Source organism: Neolamprologus brichardi, chromosome 1 (genome assembly GCF_056152115.1).
Source record: "Neolamprologus brichardi isolate AB-2024 chromosome 1, ASM5615211v1, whole genome shotgun sequence".
In the NCBI taxonomy this organism is placed as follows: Eukaryota; Metazoa; Chordata; class Actinopteri; order Cichliformes; family Cichlidae; genus Neolamprologus; species Neolamprologus brichardi.
The window spans coordinates 4,440,001-4,464,282 of NC_142104.1; the positions used below are offsets into that span (position 1 = coordinate 4,440,001).

The following is a 24,282-nucleotide window of genomic DNA, read 5'->3' on the forward strand; positions in this document are numbered from 1 at the left end:
GATCATTACGTTAGGGTTTGTAGAAAGAAAGTCGTGTGTGTGTGTGTGTGTGTGTGTGTGTGTGTGTGTGTGTGTGTGTGTGTGTGTGTGTGTGTGTGTGTGTGTGTGTGTGTGTGCGTGCAGCTGAGCCAGCACCAGCCACACCAGTTATCACGCCTGGCTGATGGTCGTTAATGCTGAGGATTAACACCTAACTCTCACATAGCTGTCAGCAAACACATGTACACACCACTATACTAGCTTTTCTCTAACTGCTGCAAGAGTTGCATCAGTATTTTGAGAAACTTTGTAAAAAAGTTATTAAATGCTAAAAGTGAAAATATAAGCATGTAAATGTAAAAGAAAACCTCGTGCTTCAAATTGTTCCTGACAAAACTCCTAAAACACAAAGATACATACTGCTCCTCCGCCCAGCCTCTTTACTGATTAAACAGGATTGGCCCCTGGAGCAGTGAGACTCACTGAGCTCAGCTTCCCATGCTTACTGAGCGAGGACATTGCTTGTGTGTCTCAGTGTGTGTGTGTGTGTGTGTTTGTGTGTCCAATAGAGCATGTCCTGTGTTGTTGACCTCTGGGACAATACTGCACTGTGACATGAGGAAATGTCCACAGAGAGCTGCCAGAGACAGACAGAGCGATGGAGGGAAGGAAAAGGCCAATCGAGGAACAGGAATTGTGAGAAACACCAAAATTTGATAAGAGAAACATGTTGTGAAGAAAGAGATGGCAAAGGGGGGGAAAAGAGAAAACGTGAGGAGCAACGCAATATTTGGATTAAGTGAGGAGGGAGAGAAGAGCGATGGAGGGGCTGCAGGGAGGGAAATAGATTCACAGTGGCCGAGGCTTAATTAAAAACAATAATGTTGTTTTGTTGCCCTCCACAACAACAGACCCCTCAGCCATGGCCTACTTAGAGAGAGGGGGAGGGGAGGGTAAGAAAGAAAGAAAGCAAGAAAGAAAACAAGAAAGAAAGAAATCATCATTACAACATCTCGATGTAGTTAGGCACAGAATTCGACACTTATTTGGATGAACTGACCCTCAATCTAGCAAACGGCTTACCCTACCTACAACCAAAATTTCTTCTGTTTAGCATTTCATATTATACAACGTTAAAAAAGATCAGGGCTGTCATAGCATGTTACAAAATAACAATGTAAAAACGATTCATTGAATTCTAAAAAACACATAGGTTTGGTAATCTCACAAATTTGTCAAATACAAAATACACATTAGCATTAGCACAACATGTGAGGATTAGCCTCGTGAGCAAAGGAAAACAAGACAAATTTAAAGTTGTGCTTTTAGATAAGTACGCTTTTGCACAGTTTGCGTACACTAAACAGAAAGTGCACTAGCTAAATGTTACCTTTATGCTAGTTAGTAGGGGTGGGGGAAAAAATCGATACTGTGTAGTATGGTGATATTTTGTTTGCTAATAATGTATCAATACAGGGACAGCAGAAATCGATATTTTGTTACAAAAAAGGTTTCTGTGCTCTGACTTCAGAGCATGTTGATCCTTTTTCTGAGCAAGAATCCTGACATTCCTTCACTGTCCAAATGTGTTTAACTTTTTTTTATGGCAGCAATAAACATGACAGTTTACTTATTTTCATTTAAGACATGTTTTATTTTAATTAAGTTTAAAACTTTTTTATTTAATGTAAAACTATATTTTGTTTTAATTTACTTTCAAATTCTTCAGTTGATGAAGGGGCTGCATAGTTTTCATAAACTGCATAGTTCAGAATAGCTATAATTGTACCAGATGGTTGATTCAGTTAAGTTGGACTAGACTGTAATACAAACCGTTCAGTTTGTCAACAATCAAACTGAAATAAGAGAAAGACTGAGTGTGAGACTTTGATATTAGAGAAAATGAATATTGATAAAGTTTACCTTTATGTACAGAATCTGAATATCGCAAAATATTTTAAAAAATTGCAATAATATCGTATCGTGCGTTAAGTATTGTGATAATATCGTATCGTGGGATGTATGGTGATTCCCACCTCTACTAGTTAGCAGTGGTGGAAGACGCCTGCTTAGTTTTGTGTTTGTGTTTGTGTAAAAACTCGTGTCTTTCGAAACTCCAGGTATTGCAGTTATTTCTCTGTCCCTTCCTCGTTTTATTCCTTACTCGCCGTGCCTTCATGAAGAAGCTACATGCTGCCTTTTACACAGTAATACTTTAAATCCCAGCAATGGCACTAATTTATACTAATTTAGCCAAACTTAAATTGCACCTAGCTTTTGTGTCACACCGTTTTTAAGTACCACTCTGGGGTTTAGGTAAGGACAAGCGCTGACTTAACCTGATGCTAACCTGGTTATGTATAGGACAAAATCTCGCTTCCAACATTTTGGTTGCACGATGAACTCTTCCAGCTCCAGTGCATCTCCGGTTGACCGTGAATGGCATGCTGTCCGTGAAAGGCAATTAAAGCATCTTTCTCAGATTTCTCCTCTCCTCTTGGCAACAACATGGCTATTTTTTCTCTGCCACCACGTCCCTCTTTTTCTCACACACTCACTCTCTCGCTTGCTTTCTCCCTCCTTGTTGCCTGGCAACCAAGCTCATAAATGTGATCCCACTTGTCTGCGATTGGCTCAAGAGAGAGGGTAGGTCCACGTCAGAGTCAGAGACAGAAAATGGGTAGACACGAATGCATCGCGCACCGGAGTTATAAATGTAAAAAAATATCGAGCAACTGAAATGAAAAATCAAAAGTATCTGGAGCGCAGAGTACAACTAACATACTCTTTCCACTGTGTATGTCTGTGTGCTCATGACTGGTATAATATACAAATGTTTACACTCGTGGCCAGGAGCTAATATATATGCATGTCAGAACTGCAGATGTAGAGGTAAAAGTGTGTGTGTGTGTGTCAGGAGAGGATTTATCTCTGTGCACTTGTATTAAACAGCAGGTGGTCCTTGGAGGAGGTGCCATGCTCCAAGCTGAATAAGGGAAACCGCTCTTGCTGAGTTGCATGTGTGCGTTTGAGTAGCTGTATTAACTTAAGTGGCCCCACATCTGCAGGTTACGTCTCTTCCCCCCCCCACAGGGAGCGTCACTGACATCAGCATGGAGAACCCTGCCAGCTAGAATGTGCTGAATACTTTTACTAAGAGATTAATAAAAAAATATTAACCCCCACAATAAAACCATCACCACACACCCCCACAGACATAAACACTGTCCCTTTATTATGCAGCGCATAGTTTTTCATTCATAGCGCTTCTGCAATAAAATGTCTCAGTAGGCCTGTTTCTTACATATGAATCTCCACCCCCTCACACATGAATGACTCTTTAGACAGTCAGCTCAGTAAATCCCATCAGGAGAGTAAAGAACAGAAAACATAAATAGTCAACTTAAAACAAAAAGTTACTCATTAGCAGACGAAATGCCTGATTAATTACCGTGGTAACATTGCATCTGCATGTAAATTATTGTTAAGATATCCTCACGTAATGGTTACATTTTAGCTGCATTGGTGCCAAAGGAAACAATATGATATGATTTTTACCTGCACATCTCCAGCAGCCTACTTCACAAACGAGCACCACTGCATTGTTAGACATTGTGTGTAAAGGGTGTTGGAGAAAGTTGTCATCTTTAATTGCTGAATGGCAACATGTTGCCATATTTAAGAATAACAGAAGTTATATCATGTATGTATTTATATGAAATATATACACAATGATGATTATAGCAAAAGATAAGATTTTGCATGAGTACAATAAAGACTGTGAGGGTGATGGAGTCCAGGAGCAGCCGTGTTCTCTTGCACTCGCCAGCAGCCACTCTGGCACTTTGTGGCCTGTGCCCAGCACGTGATGCGCACGTACATAAAACCAGTGCTGGGTAAAGCTGAAGTTCGGCCACTGTCTTAGCTGAGCTGGGTCATATTTACAATGACAGCACAGGCCTGTCACTGAAGACCGCCTCACATGTCTCCAGAGCAGCCCTCTGTCCATTCTCTGCCTTTATTGCTTTCTATACTCGACTCTCTCAAGCATGGACCTCTGTGTTTTCATGCAGTGATAACTCCATTGCTCTGAGGTCAGAACAACCCTTTACTGTTTCTATCATTTCATTAACCAATTATCTTTCATTTCTTCACACTGCATCACTGTGCTTTGAATCTAAGATTCTTTATTTGCAGCACATGCGTTCTTCTTCTTTTTGTCCCCTTTTAAATGTGCTGTGTGTAGCACTTTTTAAACACCAATAAACCCTGCGCCAATTAAAAACCTTACCTTGTTAAAATTACTGTAAACATGTAAGACCACAGCCAGGATAATTGGCAGCCTCCATGTCATATTGTTGGTATATAGTGCTAGTCTTTCTGAAAATCAAGGCCACATTTCCCATAAACTTCATTACTTCCTGACCTCCAGCTCACTTCCTCTGGATTTACTGACACAGATAAACACATTAGAAATTAGTTTTCCAGCACGTTTTCTCTCCTCTCGACCATCTGCAGTTGTGATAAACCTGACTTTTGTTTCTGCTTATTTGTCATTTAGCAGAAAAACTCTCCTTTCGTATTTATTTTAGAAAATCATGAAAATATAAAGTTCCAGTGTAATGCCACTGTATGCATTCAATCCACACTGGATGATGTTTTACACCAACTGAGAGCCAACACATGCAACCAAGGTTCTTCTGTTTCCATAAAGTTTACAGTGCTTAGGTTTGTCTGATGACTTCAGTCACTGAACAGCGATATAATAGACATCAAAGTGCACAAACTTCAGGAGAACCGTAAGCTTATTTGGATTTTCTCGGTGTGTTTGTATTCCCAGAACACAAGTTGATTATATCAGGACATTGTTTGAAGGTGTTCTTTCTCACACTCCATTAACCATGTTCTCACTTTTGGAATAATTCTATGTGGTTTAGGCAAGGGTATCACCCGAGTGCTGGATGGATATGCAGGAGATAGGACACATGCTACTGCTCAATATAAACACAATGAAAATTGCTGTTTGCACACACTGTTGTTCATATTCTGTATCAACACGTTCTCACTCCCACAGCGTAACATTTTACGCTAGGTGACAAATCGTCAACATATTACGTTTTCAGCTACCCACCACGTTCCTAAATGACGACCTCGGAAAAATGAGGAAATATGAGAACCGTATGGACTCAATCTACACATGTTCGCTCTTTTTCTTCAAATCGTTTAGAAACACGCTATTTAACATCATTAAAGTCCTGGTTAAGATCAGGAAAAAGGTTATGGTTAGGGCTAGGGATAAGGTTAGGTTTAGGGCTGCAATACAGGGCTGGAACGTCTATTACCGCGGGAGCGTCATTGCACTGGATTTCAGCCATAACCCGCCGCGTACCATAAGAACCTTTTGCGTTCATCAGGAACGCCGCGGGACGTGACAAAACGTCGCCATGTTACGTCTCGGGAGTGAGAACGGGCTCTCTATATATAGAGTGCAAAACTTTTTGCATTCTGTGGGCATATTGTATTTTGAAATCCAATCATACATATTGTAAATCACAATCCCTTCATTTATCCACCAACTGCAACTGTACAAGTCGGAAGAATAACAGAGAAATTTGGCTCTTGGCATATGCACGATTGTGTGCACACAAGTGTTGGTGTGCATTAAAAAGATTTATGATATTCATTACGTATCTGGGTGCAGGCAGGGAGCCTGGCAATAAAACCACCAGGCATTCTGTACCATCAGATCATCATCTTCCTCTCTTTTTCCCTCTCTCTCTCTGATACACACACACACACACACACACACACACACACACACGTACACACAGGGGCACTTTATTGCTGCACACAGTGCCAAATATGCATAGTGAGAGTCCTGGGACTGACCCAGGTTTTACTGCTGTGATTGCAGAGAGAGGACAGATATGAGGGAGGGTGTGTGTGGATAGAGATGCCTCAGCATCATCAGCATCATTAACATCATCATCTTCATCATCATCAATATTGCATGAATAAACCACACGAGTAAAAACAACAAATCTCATACATAATGACAAGTCACAAAAGGCTTTTTTGGGACTTACGATTATCATGACATCCTGTCTCATTTACAGCCACCTCTGTCAGGAAATGAAAGAGGTGGCTGTAATGGCTGTAATAAACGCTATGGAACAAAATATTAAGTTTGCCACACATGATATAAATAGAATATTCCAGCCACAGCCCAGATCTCTTCAAGAGGTTAAATAAAATAAACAACTATATAATGCAAATAGTCTACAAGTCGTCAAATTCTCATGTCATGCTGCAAAAAGAAACATGAAATATTATCGCTGTATTTGCATCTTTATATGAGGGTGGTGACAGAAGTGGGCAAGAATTCAAACAAACGGGTGTGAATCTGCATATCAACAATTTTATACAGATATTATTGACAGTAGAAACTGTTACTGTGGATAGTTTCCATCATCTGAAAAATATCTTTATATATTTTCCAGCATTAAAGCTTTGAGCCCACGTTACCCACTCGAAGTTTTGAGTTTGCCAGTGAACTAAGAAAAAAACACTACAAAAGCCCACTCTGTAACTTAAACAAAAGCCAAAACAACAAAAGGAATAGGCTTTGCTGGGAAAACCTTCAGTTAATCTCTTTGTATAAACACACACACAAACACACTCACATGTAAAACACAGTTTTCCCTCAGGGGCGCTGAGGAAAGTGAATGTTTGGGCTATAAGACAGGGGTGGAGAGCACATCTGAAAGTGCACTCCCATTCATCCCACACCAGGGAATTCACAAATAATTGTTCACTTCCTACTGCTGGATTTCACCCACTTGTTAAATGTCACACACACACACACACACACAATGACAAAACCTAAGAAAACTGTTTATCTTACCTAATGTGGCCACTTTTAATTTTGTTAGGAGAAAATAATGAATATAGATGACCCCAGGAGAAAACATAGATCGAGACTGAAAAAATCATTACCTGGCGTTTGTGACTTTTCCCACTTACATATAAAAATAGAGCGTGGCTTTGTTTTAAAGCCACCCTGTTAGCATTTACAGATGCACACATTTTTGTGTTAGTCTTCCTCTCCAAATCCTCATCTTACCCCTAACAAGAAAGAAAATATAGACTATCTGTCAGGGTCCTGGGTCTCCTGACCCAGCGTTTTTAGTTCTTTGTGATTTTTGTATTATTGTACTTGTGTGTGAGTCTGTGTCTGCATGTTTGAGTTTCCCTCTGTGTCTTTTGGTTCATCAAGTCCTCTGCCTTACTGGTTATGTCTCTGTGTTTCTTAATTGCTGTCTCCACCGTGTCAAGTTCGTGTCTCTGTGTCATACTTCCTGTTTTACTTTGAAGGTCCGTGTCTTATGTGAATGTGTTCAGATTACGCTTCCTTGTCTCGTCAGTTCTTATTTCCCCCAGCTGTGCTCTCCTTCTGTGTCTCATTCCCCTCGTTACTTCCCAGTGTATTTAAACCCTGTGTTTCTCTGAGTCAGTGTCGCGTCGTACCCTCAACAAGCTGTGTGTTTTGCCTCCGTGTTTCCAGTGTTTTGTCTCCAGCTCCAGTTCAGTATTTCTGCTACAGTGTTTTAGTCCACCAGCGTTTTTGTTTGTCTTTTGGTGAGTTTGGTTTAGTAAGAGGTTTTTCCCAGCAATAAAGCTGCGCTTTAAGTTGTACTTCTGTGTCTGAGTCCTGCATTTTGGATCCACCACTCCTGCTTGCCACACAGCCAACCATGACACTATCTACCAAAATACATACTTTTTAGTTATTTACTTTTATCAGGTATTAACAGCAGACTGTGTCCAGACATATTATTTACTCATAGAGGTTTCAGCTAGATGCTAGTGTGAGCAGACTCTGTAGCACACAGATATTTAATAGCTATCCCATGCTTCTAGTGTTAGCATGCTAACATTAGCTATACACACTGAACGCAAACGATAGTGGACACGTTTGTGACCAGGCTAAATCACAGAGAGTGAACTCTTTGTATTTTACCAATCAGCAGGTCAAACAAATAGTGAAAGAAGTGATTTTGGTCAGTTTGATCACCTTGACCGACCTTGATTTACAACATAAAAAATGTAAAATTAAATAAAAAGTATATAAAATATCCTCTAATAACACTAGAAATGACTTGTCTGTAAAGGGTTAATCTTGAGAGAAACATACAGCAAATAACATGTCAGTACAAATAATAAAATACTTTTGAATAATACATGTCAGCTTCATTAGTTAGATAAGTTGGGGATCCTTCTCTGAGAGGCATGTACAGCAGCGGTGAAGGGTTTGGGGACATTTTGAAACGTCCCTGTTTTTGGGAGAAAGATGAGAATCAATTGATCATTAATCAGAAATCTTTTATGAGGGACTGCGTAGAAAAATGTACAGAGTTGTGTGTTTCAGTGGCACAACGTGTTCCCTGATGGAATATTTAAAGGCTAATTCATCATTAGAAAACGTTTTGTTTTTCCTTCAACTTTTGAGACCATATTTTTGTGCAATGTACCAGTGGATAAACTGAATTCCAACGACAGAAGACTCCTGTATATCCTTCTGGCCGCAAGTAAAAAGCCTCTTACGAGAAGATGGCTTAAGCCTGAACCACCAACGATAGAAGACTGGATACATTCTGTAGAAGAGATCTATATGATGGAATTTGTGTCATTTTCTCTTAAACTTCAGAGGGATTCCTTCTACGGAATATGGTCTAAATGGACAGACTATGTTAAGCATATGAGGTGTGATTTTGTATATGATGTTACAACCCTGAGTACCACGTAAACCTACCTGCCCTGCTACCTCCTAACCCTAGTTTGTTTGTTTTTTGTTTGTTTTTTTCTTCTTCTTTTCTTTTCTCTTCTTTTTCTGTCTTCTTTATTTTTCAATTATAAGTTAAAAGTTGTTTTTTTTTGTTTTGTTTTTTTTTTTTAATTTTTTTTTTATTTCATATTTATATCCTGTTCATAGCCTGTACATAGCTTGTACTCACTACAGCCTGTACATACTTAAAGTTATAGAATATTCATAACATACTTCATACCGTGTACATTATAACATACCATAATAGACCCATTTCTGTAACATACTTACATATCTATATTATTGCTAATATATATTGTAATATATCTATATCACTAAAGCACTTCTGGATGGATGCAAACTGCATTTCGTTGCCCTGTACCTGTGCATGTGCAATGACAATAAAGTTGAATTCTATTCTATTCTAATTCTAAATGTGACAGCAAAGAAAGTGTAAAAAGGCAAACTACTGTTATGTTTAACAGCTGTCCCAATAAAAGAGATAATAATAATAAAAAGAAAACGTTTTAAACCGTGCTGACTCAGCAGAAAACCCTTTTGTTAATTAAAGAAGGCCGCTGAGTCTCAGCCTTCAACTACAGGCAGAAACGGCCAGTGAACAACTGTGTGTACAACTCCAGTCACAGAAAAATTAAGTAAATTTGATCTGAATAGAAAGAAAATCAGGAAACCCTGATACAAATCTGAACAGAGTTCCTGGTTTGACATCTCACAAGTCCTCAACTGGAGGCTTCATTAAGCTGTAAATGTATCAGCCGCATTGTGCTGGTCTGGGTAGAGAGTCCTGCACGCTGTCGCATGACAATTTCAACTTGTTTTTGAAATGAACTGCCACATAAGCCTTTTCTTTCTTTTGTTTTTAAGAACTAAAATAGTTCACGGCAAGTTTCACAAGTTGGTGAACGATAACATGAATCATTAGCTGTCAAGACTTTGAGAAATATTCCATTAATAATGGGAGCCTGTTTTTTTTTTTTTCACTTGAACCCAGCATAACATTTTGCAGCGTTTCAGTTCATTTAAAATTTGTTTGACAGCCGTAATGAAAACATTCCCAATCCAGCCTTGCAAATGGGACTGTCAGTACTAGAGCAGAGCACAGGATCATCAGTACCCTTTGGGCTTGATTCATACACACTGTAATAAGTAGCACATTGATATAGCAAGTGGCACTGAGACAGAGAGCATCATTATTGGTGCCGTCTCCTGCCTGCATCCATTTAACAAATCTATTATAGAACATCACACACTGAGAAAGAGACGCATCTGTATCGCAGTCTGACAAATGGACTCTAACAGGAATGACTCATCGGTATAGAAAGTAGAAAGAGCCTCTGATGAACAGTCTGGATCTTTGTGACAGGACCATTTATGTTATATTTCTGTGTGTGTGTGTGTGTGTGTGTGTGTGGCACGTATAATGAGCTGACAAAGCATGGTGACTTCCTGTCTGGCCTGTAAAAGCAGCATGATCTTCCTGTATCCTCTGCTATAGGAGCCCACCTGGGGCTGCAGACACACACCACATACACTGTCTACAGCTGCACCTAATAAGCTACATGGATGGAGAAATTCCCTGTATTACGGTCTCGGTCATCTTCCTCACTTTCCTCAGTGGTACCGTACTATTCACGTGGTTGCCGGTGGGCGGAGAATGTTTGTCTGACCTTCTTAGCTCTCATCCCACACTCTCTTAAAACTTGCGCCAAGCTTTAAGCCTACGCACAGAATATCAAGTGTGTCAAGAGTGTCAAGCCAAACACACAAGAAAACAATCCATAGCCCATGAGTCTATAAACTCTGTTGAATTTTTGGCTGAGTACCATGCAGAAAAAAAAAGTAACAACATTAATCATGGGCATTTTAGGAATTTAAGATGTGAATCACCTTGCTAGAAAGCAACCAAAGAGCTGTTTAAAGTTATACTTGTTTGGCACATTACCCACAGGTTTTACCGGCTGTGTATAATGTGCACATTTTTTGTAAGCTCTTCTTATGAAACATGATCCATGGAATTGTAGCAAAAAATGACAATTAGATGAAGTTTAAAGTGCAGTAGTCGCACTGCACACAATTCAAGCTGTTTATTTGCTACATAAATTGAGAACTTCCCTCACTATCATTCTGCACCTCTGTCAGCAACAATCACCCAGTGAGCTTTACACGCATTTCTCACCCTAAAATAAATGTTTTTGCTACACCTTCCAGAATCATTAGGTACAAAAACAATCTGAGGCTATATTTCTGGAGCTACGTTCTACTTCACACTGAGCTTACTGTTGTGTCATTCATGAATTATGAAGATTTCACACCTATTACATGACCGATTTGATTCATTTGACGCAAAAACAACTTATCACTTTCATTTATAGATATGAGTTTTCGTCATTTTGGTCTGTTTTTCTGCACCCTGCATTTGGCATTACTCACACTTTACTCGCTCACCAATCAGCATTAACATGTTGGTTTACTGATGCTGACGCTTGATGCTGGCTTTTATGTGTATTCACTAGGGATGCACCGATACCGATACTGGTATCGGGTATTGGGGACGATACTGTAAAATGTGTGTGTACTCATACTCGTAAAAGTTAACCGATACCATGAACCGATACCAACTTATTTCATTAATCAGAGGGTGGCTTGTCATTTCTGTTGTAGTTTTTTAGATTGGCCACTAGGGGGACATCCCACGCTAAACAGGCACAGGGTTAGACGAGTGAGACTGGCGGCTCCAGATAAAAAAGAGAAACTGGAGGCTGCTGTAGCTAGGCTAAACAAAATGTCAGCAGTGTGGACCGGAACAGCCAACTTTAACTCGGGTTTTGGAAAAGCGATGAAAAATGTCAAGAGAAAATCCACGGGCAGTTAAAATAACAGAGGCTCGACTCATTTTATCGCTCTGGATGACCAGCCACTGCCGGTCGTGAAAAACATAGGATTGCACCGTCTTCTCAGCATACTCGAGCTGCGATATGAAATATAATAAATAAACAGAAGTGTTTATTTATTATTCTGAAAGCTCGAGACAGTGCCAATAGTTCAGTGATATTTTGTTAAATTACAATGTGGAGACTCTGCAATAATTTAACAGAAGTGCTTATTTTTCACTTGAATTTTTTTTGTGGTCATTTTAATTAAGATTTTATTTTTTATCGGCAGAGAATAAAATAAAATCTGTCTTCCAATTCATTGCATTTGTGTGTGTGTGTGTGGTAGAAGTATCGGTTTTTGTACTCTGTATCGGCAAGTACTCAGATCCAAGTATCGGTATCGTATCGGTTTGAAAAAATTGGTATCGTTGCATCCCTAGTATTCACCATGACCAATATGAAAATACGGAAAAAATATTATTTATTCCTCTGGTACAGTAGTTGGAGTACTGGGGACTGTAACTATTCTGCAGGTTGCTCATGTTCAAACATTACCTCTGTGAGAACTTTCTCAATAACTCAAAAACTCTTACAGTACTTTGACAAGAAAGAATTAAGGACTATTTTTGTGTGTCTCAAAAAGACTCCATGGAATAAAAATAATAACCAATACTTTCCATTTCTTTTCTTTCCCAGCAATAAAATTCTGATGCACGTGTTTTTTGTCCCCTGTTGTCTCAGTGTTTAAAAGGTGTTTCCCGTTGCATTGGGATGCCTGATAAAATGCATCCTGCTACAAAAATAGATTTGATTGACCTCTCTGAGGTACTTCCATCATGTTTCTGTCTCTGTAAACAGCAGTAAACTTGTTTTGAAGTTTGGGACAAAGTTTACCTCGAGGACACTGGAAACACTTTCATGAGTAAGATGGCTCTTTAGAAGGCTGGTTGATAATATCTCAACAACATAATAATACTCTTGATAGTTCTGCAATGTGGAGGGCATTTCAGAAAAGCAACAACAGAAGACACAGAGCTTACGGCTCTCTGAGCAAGTCGCTGTTTCTTTCTTACAAACCCGCACACACACGTTGTTATCCTACCTCTGGTGTTGGTAGCCATGTCTGCCACCTTCTGAAAGGCATCGAGGAAGGCCACGGCAGCCAACACAGTGGTTCTATGGACAGAGAAAAGCATTTTGACAAAACTTCAGCCTGACTTCACATGATATTAGGATATTATGGTATTAAGGAATCTATACATAGACTATATTTAAAACTGTATATAAAAATGGAGCTGTACCAACAATACCTGCTGCTGTGTCAGTTTTAAAGCCTTAACTTCCTCAACTCGTTTTAGGTGAGGTTTGGATTTAAGTGACTCACTAATAAAAACATTTTAACAACTAAAATATCAAATAGATGAACACTTTAATTGCATTCATTGTCATTTCTGATTCATCTTTTGGATGCGACAGTGGGCATGTCTGAAAAAACAGAATGTGAATATTTTGAAGGAGCATTGCAAACAAAAACAAGTGGAAAAGTCATGTCTGCGATGTGGGACTCATATACCTTTCCACAGTTTTTGCTAGGACTGTCCTACAAGAAAGCTCAGAGTGTGTTAAAACTGTAACACCCAGTTATCCACTCCCATATTAACTGGTTTAATGTCCTATATTAGGCCCACTTTTCAGGCTACTGCATTCTCATATTTAGTCTATGCCTTTAAATGAAGGCAAAATAAAAAAAAAATCCCAAATTCTCTCGACTTTAATCTGTCTTGTTTTGAAACTGGCATTAAATATTCTCTTAATATTTTCATAATTCAAAAGCTGTTGACTGTGCAGTGGTGTGTTGTGCAGTGGAGCATACCGGAGTTGGGAATGCAGCTTGGTGGCCTTGGCGCTGAAGTCCTCCCACACAGGATAGGAGCACTGACAACACAAAGAAAGGGATCCACATTAAAATGGAAAAATATCATTTAATGATAAAAGGTTACTGCATATATGTGTTACCAAACCAAAATACACGTGTTAAAAAGGATGCCAGAAGAAAAAAGATACACAAAGTGGGAAGATAATGATGCAGTAATAATATCCTAACATGAAGAGTTGCTTTTGAAGAATAAAAAAAGTTTTACTTTTGAGACTTTGCATTGTATTTTGCTTATATATGTTTCTGCCGATGCATGTGTTTAAATTGATACCAATAATGTTCAATATGAATTAAAAATAAACAAATATTCTGATAACAGAAAAGTGTCTTTGTTGTAAATTCACTGCAGACTTTTTCATTTCATATGCTTTGATGTCCTTTAACTCTACATTTTTCAAGTTTAAACCATAAAGACACACACACACATACGTTTCCATATCTTTCCTGGCCTCTCTCTGTTGAGGTCAGGAAAGCGATTCCGCTCCCTGAAGACCAACACAGAGAGACTGAGGAGGAACTTCTTCCCGCAGGCGATACGGTCTCTCAATCACACCACCACACAGTACTGACCCACACATATAGTTCTTACACACACTGGACACTCTGGACATTGTTTACACTTCATCACTTAAATCACTTTAAGCATATTTGCACTGCACAAGACACTATATAATGTGGATTGCACAACACTGGACGTTATATTCTTCATTTCCAGTTAATACTTGTACAGCTGCTGTTATTGTGTATATATATATTTATATTTCTCATACATTCTTATATATTTCTATTCTGTTTTGTGTATTTTGTTGTACAGTTATTTTATTTTCAACTTTAATTTATATATTTTATCTTATTCTTTCCCAGTTAAATTCACCCCTCATTCTAATTTGTGTTGTACAGTTATTTCATTTTTAACTTTATTTTTTATATTTTATTTTATTTTATTCCTTCCTAGTTAAATTTACCCTTTTTAATTTTCATATTTATTTCCTCTCTTATTCATAGCCTTTTCTTTTTTTTCTTTAGGTCACGAGCAGTTGTCTAAGCATTTCACTGCATATCGTACTGTGTATGACTGTGTATGTGACAAATAAAATTTGAATTTGAATTTGATTTGAATTTGATTTTAGTGAGGACATCTCATTGACATAATGCTTTCGCTGGCTGTTTACCCTAACCCTTGCCATCAAAAATGAATGCCTAATCTGAATCCTAACCCTCAGCCTAAACCTAACCATAACCTAATTGTAACCTTGATACTAAAACTGCATTTTGAGCCTGAAAAATGCCTTCAAACTCGTGCGGACGGCATTTTGTCCCCACAAGTATAGTAGCATTATATTTTTCTGTCCTCACAAAGATGTCTAAACATGTACACTCACTCACACACACACCAATTCCATTCTCTCCTCCATTGGTACTCTGCATCCCCCAATCCCTTTTTCACCCCCGCTTCACCCCGTCCTTCATCATCAACCCCCTCTCCTCCTCATGCAGCCATCTAATCCATCTATGCAACACACAGACACACACAAATGCGCACACACACATATAGAGAAGACCTGACAGCCACTGGCATCAGGCAGCATCAAAGGGTCTGACTAGAACAGCCAAGATCGTTAACACAATTCAAAGCTGAAACGGTGTCTTAATGGATGCTACTCCCCCATCCTCCTAGCACTTCTTAAGGCTCGATGATTCCTCTATCACACACCCCCAGCACATATTACATTATACTTGATCCAGGTTAACCTATAACCCTGTTAAATGCTTGCAAATTGTGCGTGCCGGGGGTTGGCGGGTGTATTTATATCAGCATGAGGTCAAAAATGTCTTTACAGGAACAGTGAAATATGAGAAAGCTGCCAGTGTAAAATAGAAACTCGAGGAAATGGAGGGGATAATGAAAAAATGAAAGTGAAGGAAAGAAGGAGGAAGTGGATGTTTTTGTGTGTTTCTGGGGGGTGGGGTATCCTGTCGTGATGTCAGCCTGGCACAGACAGTAAGGCCTGTATACTCTTTGATCTGGCCTGTTTGATGTGGCTTAATTTGGTCTGAAATCACAGTACCATTTCCCCTTGGTACTGAAAGCTACTCCCTCTACCCTCTACACACACACACACACACAGTAACCCTGCACCCCCATTTGCAGGAGCTTAAATAGTGTGGCTGTAAGATAAACCAAAGCGATGCCCTCCTCCCCGCACACACACTCATACATACACACGAGGGGAGTCCTTCACTTTATTAGCATATTTGTGCAATTTCAATCCAATAAAAATTTGGTGGTAAGTTACTGTATGAAGACTGAGTAAGGATGTGTGTGATTGCTTTCAGCTTCTTAAAATGCAGGACACACACTGTATGCTGCTGTGAGGTATGAGGTATGATCAGTAGCTTCCAGATTAAATGAAGACTGTCTCTGTGGGATAGAGGCACTGAATATTCAGATGGCAGCATGAAGGCTTTGGGTTTGGTCTCGAGGCCATTCTGTGTGGCATTTACATGTTTTCAGCATTCCTGTTGGTTCTCTTTGGGTACTCCAGCTTCTTCCCGCAATCCAAAGACATGCATACTGGTTGAATTGGTGATTCTAATTTTGCTCTGGATTTAAGGTGCATGGAATTAAATGCTATACAAATATATGGCTAAACATGAATTGTAGTCTAAAGTACCAGTCCATTTCTATTGGGTGTTCCTGTAAAGTAAACACAAGTTCCTTTTAATATTATATTTGCATACCATATAATTTTATATTATTTATAATGTGTTCAACGGACCTTACTGGCCGTTTGAACATTTGTAAACCAAAAGAAAGAAACAAAAATAGTAATAATAACCGGAAAAAGAGTCGGACAAGCACTGATCATTTTTCCACTGATTTTAAATCCAACTGTTTCATTTGTGTTAATTTCCACAAAATATAGCATCGAACAGCATGGATAGTAAATCTCTTTCTCGGAACAAAAGATCAAAGAAACTGCCACAGAGATTTCGTCTTTTATTTTAAAAAAAATTAAGAAAAGATTGTTATTTCAAGGTGTAGAGCTTTATATTTGCTGGTTTGTTCTGGGATGTGTCTGCCCTTCCATGTGAAACGTGGGGAAAGCGGGACCCAGACTTTCAGGACCGAGCCAGAAGGCATCAGTGACAAAAGATATGACATTGATTAAGTCAGACACAACAGGCTAAACAGCTAGTCTAGCTAAATAACAAATAAAAAAAAGATTGAATTTATAGAAAGGTATCAGGTGAGCCATCGGCTAAAGTAATTTGACACTGGATTTACTGGATTATACTCAAAAATAGCATCAAGATTTTGCATAATAGGCATCTTTCTTGAAAACAAGCACATAAAACCATCCATCCATTCGCTTCCGCTTATCCTTTTCAGGGTCGCGGGGGGTGCTGGAGCCCAGCTGTCATAGGGCGAGAGGCGGGGTACACCCTGGACAGGTCGCCAGTCTATCGCAGGGCCAACACACAGGGACAGACAACCATTCGCTGCATGTCTTTGGACAGCGGGAGGAAGCCGGAGTACCCCGAGGGAACCCACACAAACACGGGGAGAACATGCAAACTCCACACAGGAAGACCCCGGCCTGATGGTGGAATTGAACTCAGGACCTTCTTGCTGTGCAGCAACAGTGCTAACCACCGTGCCACCGTGCTGCCTGCACACACAAAACCAGTGATTACACAATTGGTACTTTTCTTTAGTTGACACTTAAAACCTATGAGGCTAAGATTTAAAAGATTCTTACAAAAACAGGGATTGTCTTTCAGGGTCAGTGACACATGTGTGGACCCTTCTGAAATCACTTTTGCATTTAAGGAGATTAAAGTTCCCCAGGCCTGCACAGCTTCTTCTGTGTTGTTGCGTGTATGTTTGTCTCAACCAGAGAGCTAAAAGACCGCGACCGTAACCACTGCTCTCAGATGATTGTGGGACTTGGAACATCACTGTGGCCGAGGGGCAAATACATCAGAGTGTGGGAGACACAGACAGTGGGAGACAGTGAGTGTGCGAAAAAGCTCTGGGATTGTATACTATTACATCACCACTTCCTGTGTCACAAAAACCTCAACAGGGCATGCACGATTACCTCTTGCTCACACACACAGACACAACAGCCATCCATTTATTGTAAACATATCACCACTAAACTTTATCCCAGCCGTCTTCCTCTCATGTTAGTCAGTTGTTTAAAAATGGGTCAAATTCTAAAGACATTGTATCAGCTGAGCGTGTGCATAATCATGTAATTACAAGGGTTTTGTGTTCCTTTTATAGAATATCATAACAGAAATTTCAAGCTCCACTTCACCTTGACACTTTGTCTTTCTCTCTTCCTTTATAGCCTCCCTTCCTTCCTTTTTCCTTTATTGCTTCTTTTTTTGTGGATGTAGCAAAACCGAATGTGGTTAGACTGCTGAGCTGCTGCCTGGATTTCATGTTCTATCGAGAGTGGACGTGCACTCTAAGCAAAACCATTCATTATTATAGAAACCCTTTGAAAATAACTGTCATACAACAGTTTCTGCATCTGTCTATTTTGCTCGTGAAGTTAAACAATCAGTTGTTTTTGGACTAACAGAACAGGATGATGAATGTGACCGCAAAATGTTGAAGCCAAATCACAAAACAAGCGTAGCTTTCTTTAAATTAATGGTGATTAACGTTCAAAGAACAACTGCATGTTTTTTTTTAATTGATTGGTTTTATTTTCTTTCCTTTTTCTCCATCCTTAGCAGTTTTGAATAAAAAGGTTCATCTGCTTTGAGTTAATTAGCGGTGACCATTAATTAATTAGCGGTATCCCTGTTTCCATGTTATACTGATTGTCATGGAACATCTAGTAGTTATCAGAAAGCACTGTTAGTGGTGGACAGGGTAAGCAGTTGTTTTGGGTGTTTTTCCTATGTTAAAAAAAATCATTTTTACAGTAAATGTGTGTTGCAAAAGCATATATATATATAAGTGTCCATTCTGAGCTTCAAAAGTGTATGTTCTTAATACAATACAAATTACAAGAAGTTGGGACACTGTGTAAAATGTAAAAACAAGTTTGCAAACCTCATAAACCAACATTTTATTCACAATAGACACAGAAAACAAATGTTTTCAGTGTTTCCCAAAAGTGTGTACATGGCCATGTTTACCACAGCATAGCATTGTCTCTTCTTTTAACAACAGTCTGTAGACATTAGAGTACTGAAGGGACAAGTTGCTGAAGTTTTGGGACAGGAAAGTTGTGCGGTTCTTGTCACATAAAGGGTTGTAGCTGCTCAACAGTCCAAACAAACAATAATACTAATTTAGGATCATCTGTCAACTTAACCTGCTTAATTTGGACTGCTAAAGAAAGCCAGTGCACCTAGAAAATATCTACGCAGGCACAGGTAGATCACGAAAACACCAAAAAGAAAAGCCTTAGTGCATTGATACTATGAAGTGAAATACTTTTAATTAGCCTGTCCATGGTGAAACCCACTTTTTAACTAGAGCCTAGCCAAGCTGATAGGGTAAGATTCACGGCCGTCGATTGGATAAGTGGAGGAAAATGGATGGAGAGATTATGCCAGTTCTCCTGATCTTTGCAAGGACTCATCACTTTTTGACTTTCTAAACACAGAGTAAATTGCTGCAGTTGAAACAGTGAGTTAGAAGTCAACATCTGGGGTCATGATCAGAATACACGCAGTCCTTACACGCAGTGCATTCCAGTTCGAATGCATTCTGGCTACTGGAAATAGTCAGTTTGGCGACAGTGCTGCCTGGATAGAGCATGCAGGGAGTCAGCTACACTGCACTTACTCATAGTGAAATCACCAAGCATAAAAACTGTTTAATCTTCAATGCAATTAAAGTAGACATTTGCATTCTTGGACATTTTAAGTTCAGGGCTGTAGAGTTTGAGCTTTATTTTTTATCATCAATCTGATGATTCCTCCATTGACTTCTTTTTCTTTGCATGCTGGAAAATCACTCAAAAAAATCCAAGTTAAGTAGGATTTAGACCGTGGTGTCATCTACAGACAAGTTCTAAAAAATGCACGAGACTGACAAGACTTTGCATGAGTCTATACGTTAAATAACTAAAATATCAAAATGATGAGCTGTATTTATTTATTAAAAAAAAAAAAACAGAATAATATCATCCTTGTGGACAACTGTGGGCACTACACACACATGCTACTACTTTTTATTCCACTTGGAGAATGTATTTACAGTTGGTCTCTTCGGAGGATACACAGAGCCTTATGAACACTCTCTGATGACAATATTTATGTTACTTGGACTCTAGTGGACCCTTGTATGCTTGGGGATGTTGAAAGTACAACTCCTGCTGCAGAAAAAGACATTTGTGACCAGCTACAGATGTTCCTACAAAACAAATATTGGTAATTCAGTATGATCAGGATACATTAAGAAGGCCATTTGGTTTGAATTTCATTAATGTGGACAAGAACAATAAGTGGCATGAACCCATAGTATGATTATATGATTCTTAGGTGTACATTTGATGGATACAGTTTCCTGTTTATTTTTATTTTTTTAGCTGAATTAAAACTTACTTTTTGATAGTTGTGCAAATATTAAAAGGTAGACAAACCGTGCTTTAATCTTTCAGCAATATATATTTTTCTTTTCACTCTTTTTTTTCTAGTAATCCTTCATTTAATCCAGTTCTGATTCTCAACTCTGGGGTACTATCAACAGTCCTCTGGCCTAGTTCTCATAGCACCAGTCCATCCAGTCTGCCCAGCATTCTATTGAGAGCTCCACTCCACCACTCCACTATAGTGGACGGGAAGCTTACTGTCTCCACTCATTCTTTTGTTCCCTTTGTCTCCCCCACAGCAAGACAAAAAAACAGAGGAAATCCAGCAAGAGAGACAGAGGGAGAAAGGGAACGGGTGGAGGCAGGCAGAGAGGGATGTAAGGATTAGCATGAGTTTTATTTTTTTTTTGGTCGTATCACCGAGCCAGTTCACACTTTAAAAGAGAAATGCAAGAATCAAACAATAGAAGCTAATTTCACAGTGCTCCATATGCATAATCATCTGCTTTCATAACGAGGATCAAACTCACTATTATCAAGGTTGGGGACGGATGTATAACCCACAGAAAGAGTGTTATATATCATATCTCTTCCAGAAAGAATGGTGATGTGTTTAGACTCCTTTTAGTCAACAGTACCAGTGCATTAACTGGGATTTAGTTACATAGGTAAAGCTTCACATTCCTGCTCAATGTGGCTAGATACAGTTTAGTGGCCAGTGGATTAAATTATGTTACATTACAGTCTTTTCCAATTTGGGCCTTTCTAATATATTAATTTTACCAGCAAATTAGACCTTGTATATTCCTGTAAAACGACAATATTTTCCTGTTTCATTATTTTAACTCACAGAGATTTGGTTTATTGTATCATCAATAAAATATCAGTCACTCTTTGAATTTGATGGTGGCTCACTTTGCTTTTTAGAATTTAAATTTTCATGTTGAGAAGATTACTCCTCTGGTTATCCAGGTGAGGTGGTCCTGCTGGCTTTATCAAGCAATGATGTCCCGCTCAGTCTAGACTGCACCTGAGTACAAAGTGGCTCAGAATAAGCTGCCAAGTCTGAGGTTTGGGAATGAGTTAAGTGAAGCTGGAGAGTAACAAAAGAATGAGCCTTAAGACAATAGAATCAATTAAATGGTTGATCTACCGTCACCTAAGACCACGAGGTGTGGGTACTGACTAAAAGAATAAGATACCAGACATCATGACAAAGCTTTCTCCAAACAATTTTTAAAGGAAATACTCAGTGACGAGAAGTAAGTAGACTCCAGAGTAGAGCTGCTGCTAGGGTTTTCTCAGATACCAATGAGCGCTAAAAACAATCAGATTACGTACTCATTTGCAACAGTATCAATATCCTTCAGTCAACACACGACTTCACGCCACACCACTGCAGACAGACACAACCGCTAGTTGATGTTCAAAATGCTGAACAGTCTTTATAAGGAATTTCAAGGGTTCGGTCAAGTAAAGTAAAAAGTAAAGTAAATTAATGGCTGGCTAAATGAATAAATACTTAGCGTAAATCAATGGTTGCTTTTGTGCAACCATTTTTTTGTGTTATTTAAATGTTGCGTTAAATTACTGGTTAGTTTGTATGGGATTTAACAAAGTTAGCTTGTTGTGAATTGAATGTGAATTTATTTTATTTTTATTCGTGTGGTACCTTATGGCCAGTCTGGGTTTACATCATGAAGTAAACTCATTTAGATTTAAGATGATGATGCTTAGATTAATTCACTCAACATATCAACAGTACTGTCTAGTATAAAGACCTCATACTGTTAGTGTACGAAATGGAAATCAGCCAGGATGGCTCGTGAAACTGCTGACATCTTGTTGAGTTCACTGGACTGCAGTCTTGGGGTTCTTCCACATGCCAGATTCCACTTTAACCCATTTAAAACTATTTTTAAATCCCGGTAGCTCTGCAACCACGTAAGCTAGCGCAATAATTTCTTTTGCATATGAAACCAGAGGAGTTGTACTTACATCTTATGCCATCAGCTTGTCCTCGGTCACAGTTTCCTTCCACATATAGCTTTGCAAAAACTGCATAAAAAGCGCTTGCAGCAACAAAAACATAATATTCCAGAAACACGCTTTGCTGATCCGATCAGCTGTTCATAACACTTCCTACATTGGATAAGATGTCAGTGTCACTACCCGATCCGTACCGAAAACCCGATCGGTACCCCGCATGCGCGAAAGGTGTCTACTTCCGGTCGTAGCGTTTTACGATAGTTATGGGGCAGAGTATCGGTTAAGATGTTAAGAATAATAAGTATATCTTAAAATGTTTGCAATAATGAAGCATTTCAGTACAATGTAGACAAAAACGAAAAATAAAAAGATAGTTACGGATCGGGACTCCCCGATCCTTACTGCGTATGTGCAAAGTCGGACCGTACAAATCGGGTCTACCCGATCCGTACCGCGCATGTGCAGATGTTTTCTTCTTCTTCTGTTTGTTTAATGGCAGTGTACTCCCCAGTGTACGAGGATACTGCCACCTGCTGACCGAGCGAATGAACCCCTTGTAAAATGAATTGGCGTCATTACAAACGTGTGTTAAATTTGATTTAGTGATAGTCGAGTGTGTTTATGCTTGTCTGTGAGGAGAGGATTGACTGAAATAGTGATGATGATGTCTGCTATCACTGTCAATTGTCAGTAAACACTTAATCTGGCTGATGAATCTTCACGTGACACATTGCTAAATCAATATTATTAAGTCAGTAATTAGGCGCAATTCTTCTTATTTTACGGCGCTGTTGTTCAATCGGGGGATGCTCTCTGTTGAGGAGAAAAGCATGAATTTGTTTGTATACGGATTATCCATTGTTTAAATGTCCCGGGCAGTCGAAAAGGACGCAGAGCTGTTGAGAAATGCTAGGAGCTAACTGGGCGCTAACCGTATCATTCAAATATATTGAATGTCGCAATGTTGGCAAAGAGAGGAAGTGACGTAAGATTTGCGCATGCGGGGTACCGATCGGGTTTCCGGTACGGATCGGGTAGTGACAGTTGTCAGCGTGAACTTTCGCATGTCCGCCATGACCTGCCTGAAACCGGAAGTGACATCATTTTCACGGAAATGTAGTTTTTTACCATCAGGGCCTCAATGAGCCTATACTGGTGTTTTTAAAAGTTATGTTTGACTTTATGACTTTCTGTGTCGTTTCTGGGATGCTTAGGACTCATATTGCACTGCTGGAAATAGTTTATTTTGATGCATATGCTGCTTTTTTGCAAATTTGCATTATAATATTTATTTTCGTTTTTCCTGCGGTATATAAAAAATGGTGTATTTCAAAAATAAAACTATGAAGACACTCAAAATAAATTTCCTGTGGTGGGAAACTATTTTGTGCAACTTTTTTGTATTTACAGTTTTGAGGGATAAGCCTCTTAAATTTCTCTAACTAGAAATATATGTTAAAAAAACAAAAACAATTTTCACTTTTTTTGTAGTTTATTGCACTTTTTTGAGACTTATGTAATTACTATGCACTTAATGCATACATATTATTAAAATCTAGGCTGTAATGGTTGTATTGATGTATAGCAACTTGAAATGCTCCCAAAAATGGCTCCACAGCATGTAAAAATATAATATAAGCTCTGGCGGACTTGGTTCTATGGTAGGTCTTAAAGGGTTAACCCTGACTGTACTCATTTTACTGTTCATGTGTGGAGGCCTTCACAGCTGCACATTCATTAGAATTAGAATTAAGATTGGAATCACATTTTTATTCTCGTGTACTAATATTATTTTATTAATATAGCAATATAGTACAAAGTTCAGTTACCTTTGCATAAAATAGATGGTGGAATTTTCCTTCAACAAGCTACTTTCCTACTCTGAGTACATTTTTACTCAACTGAAAAAAACATACTTACTACTTAGTACTTAAAGTATTTTTTAACACAAGTATCTGTACTTCTATTTAAGTACAGAATGTCTGTACTATTTGCACTGGACATATGCATTTTGTGGTTTCAGTTAGAGAAGCTAGTAGTTGAACTAAAACTCGATGAACTAAACAGGGGAAAATGTCACGTATGTAATATCAG

General features: G+C 38.9%; 1 protein-coding gene across 3 annotated transcripts in view; it reads right to left on the reverse strand.

Annotated features, from left to right (window-relative positions):
• The window catches only part of LOC102779958 (protein MTSS 2-like), a 92,948-nt gene that overhangs the window by 56,760 nt on the left and 11,906 nt on the right, over positions 1-24,282 (reverse strand). For all 3 annotated transcript variants that reach the window (XM_087842012.1, XM_087842046.1, XM_087841953.1), the window contains exons 2-3: positions 13,571-13,632; positions 12,800-12,873 (exon numbers count right to left, since the gene is read on the reverse strand). In XM_087842012.1, the coding sequence (XP_087698138.1) occupies positions 12,800-12,873; positions 13,571-13,632 (136 nt within the window). The remainder of the gene's footprint in view (positions 1-12,799; positions 12,874-13,570; positions 13,633-24,282) is intronic.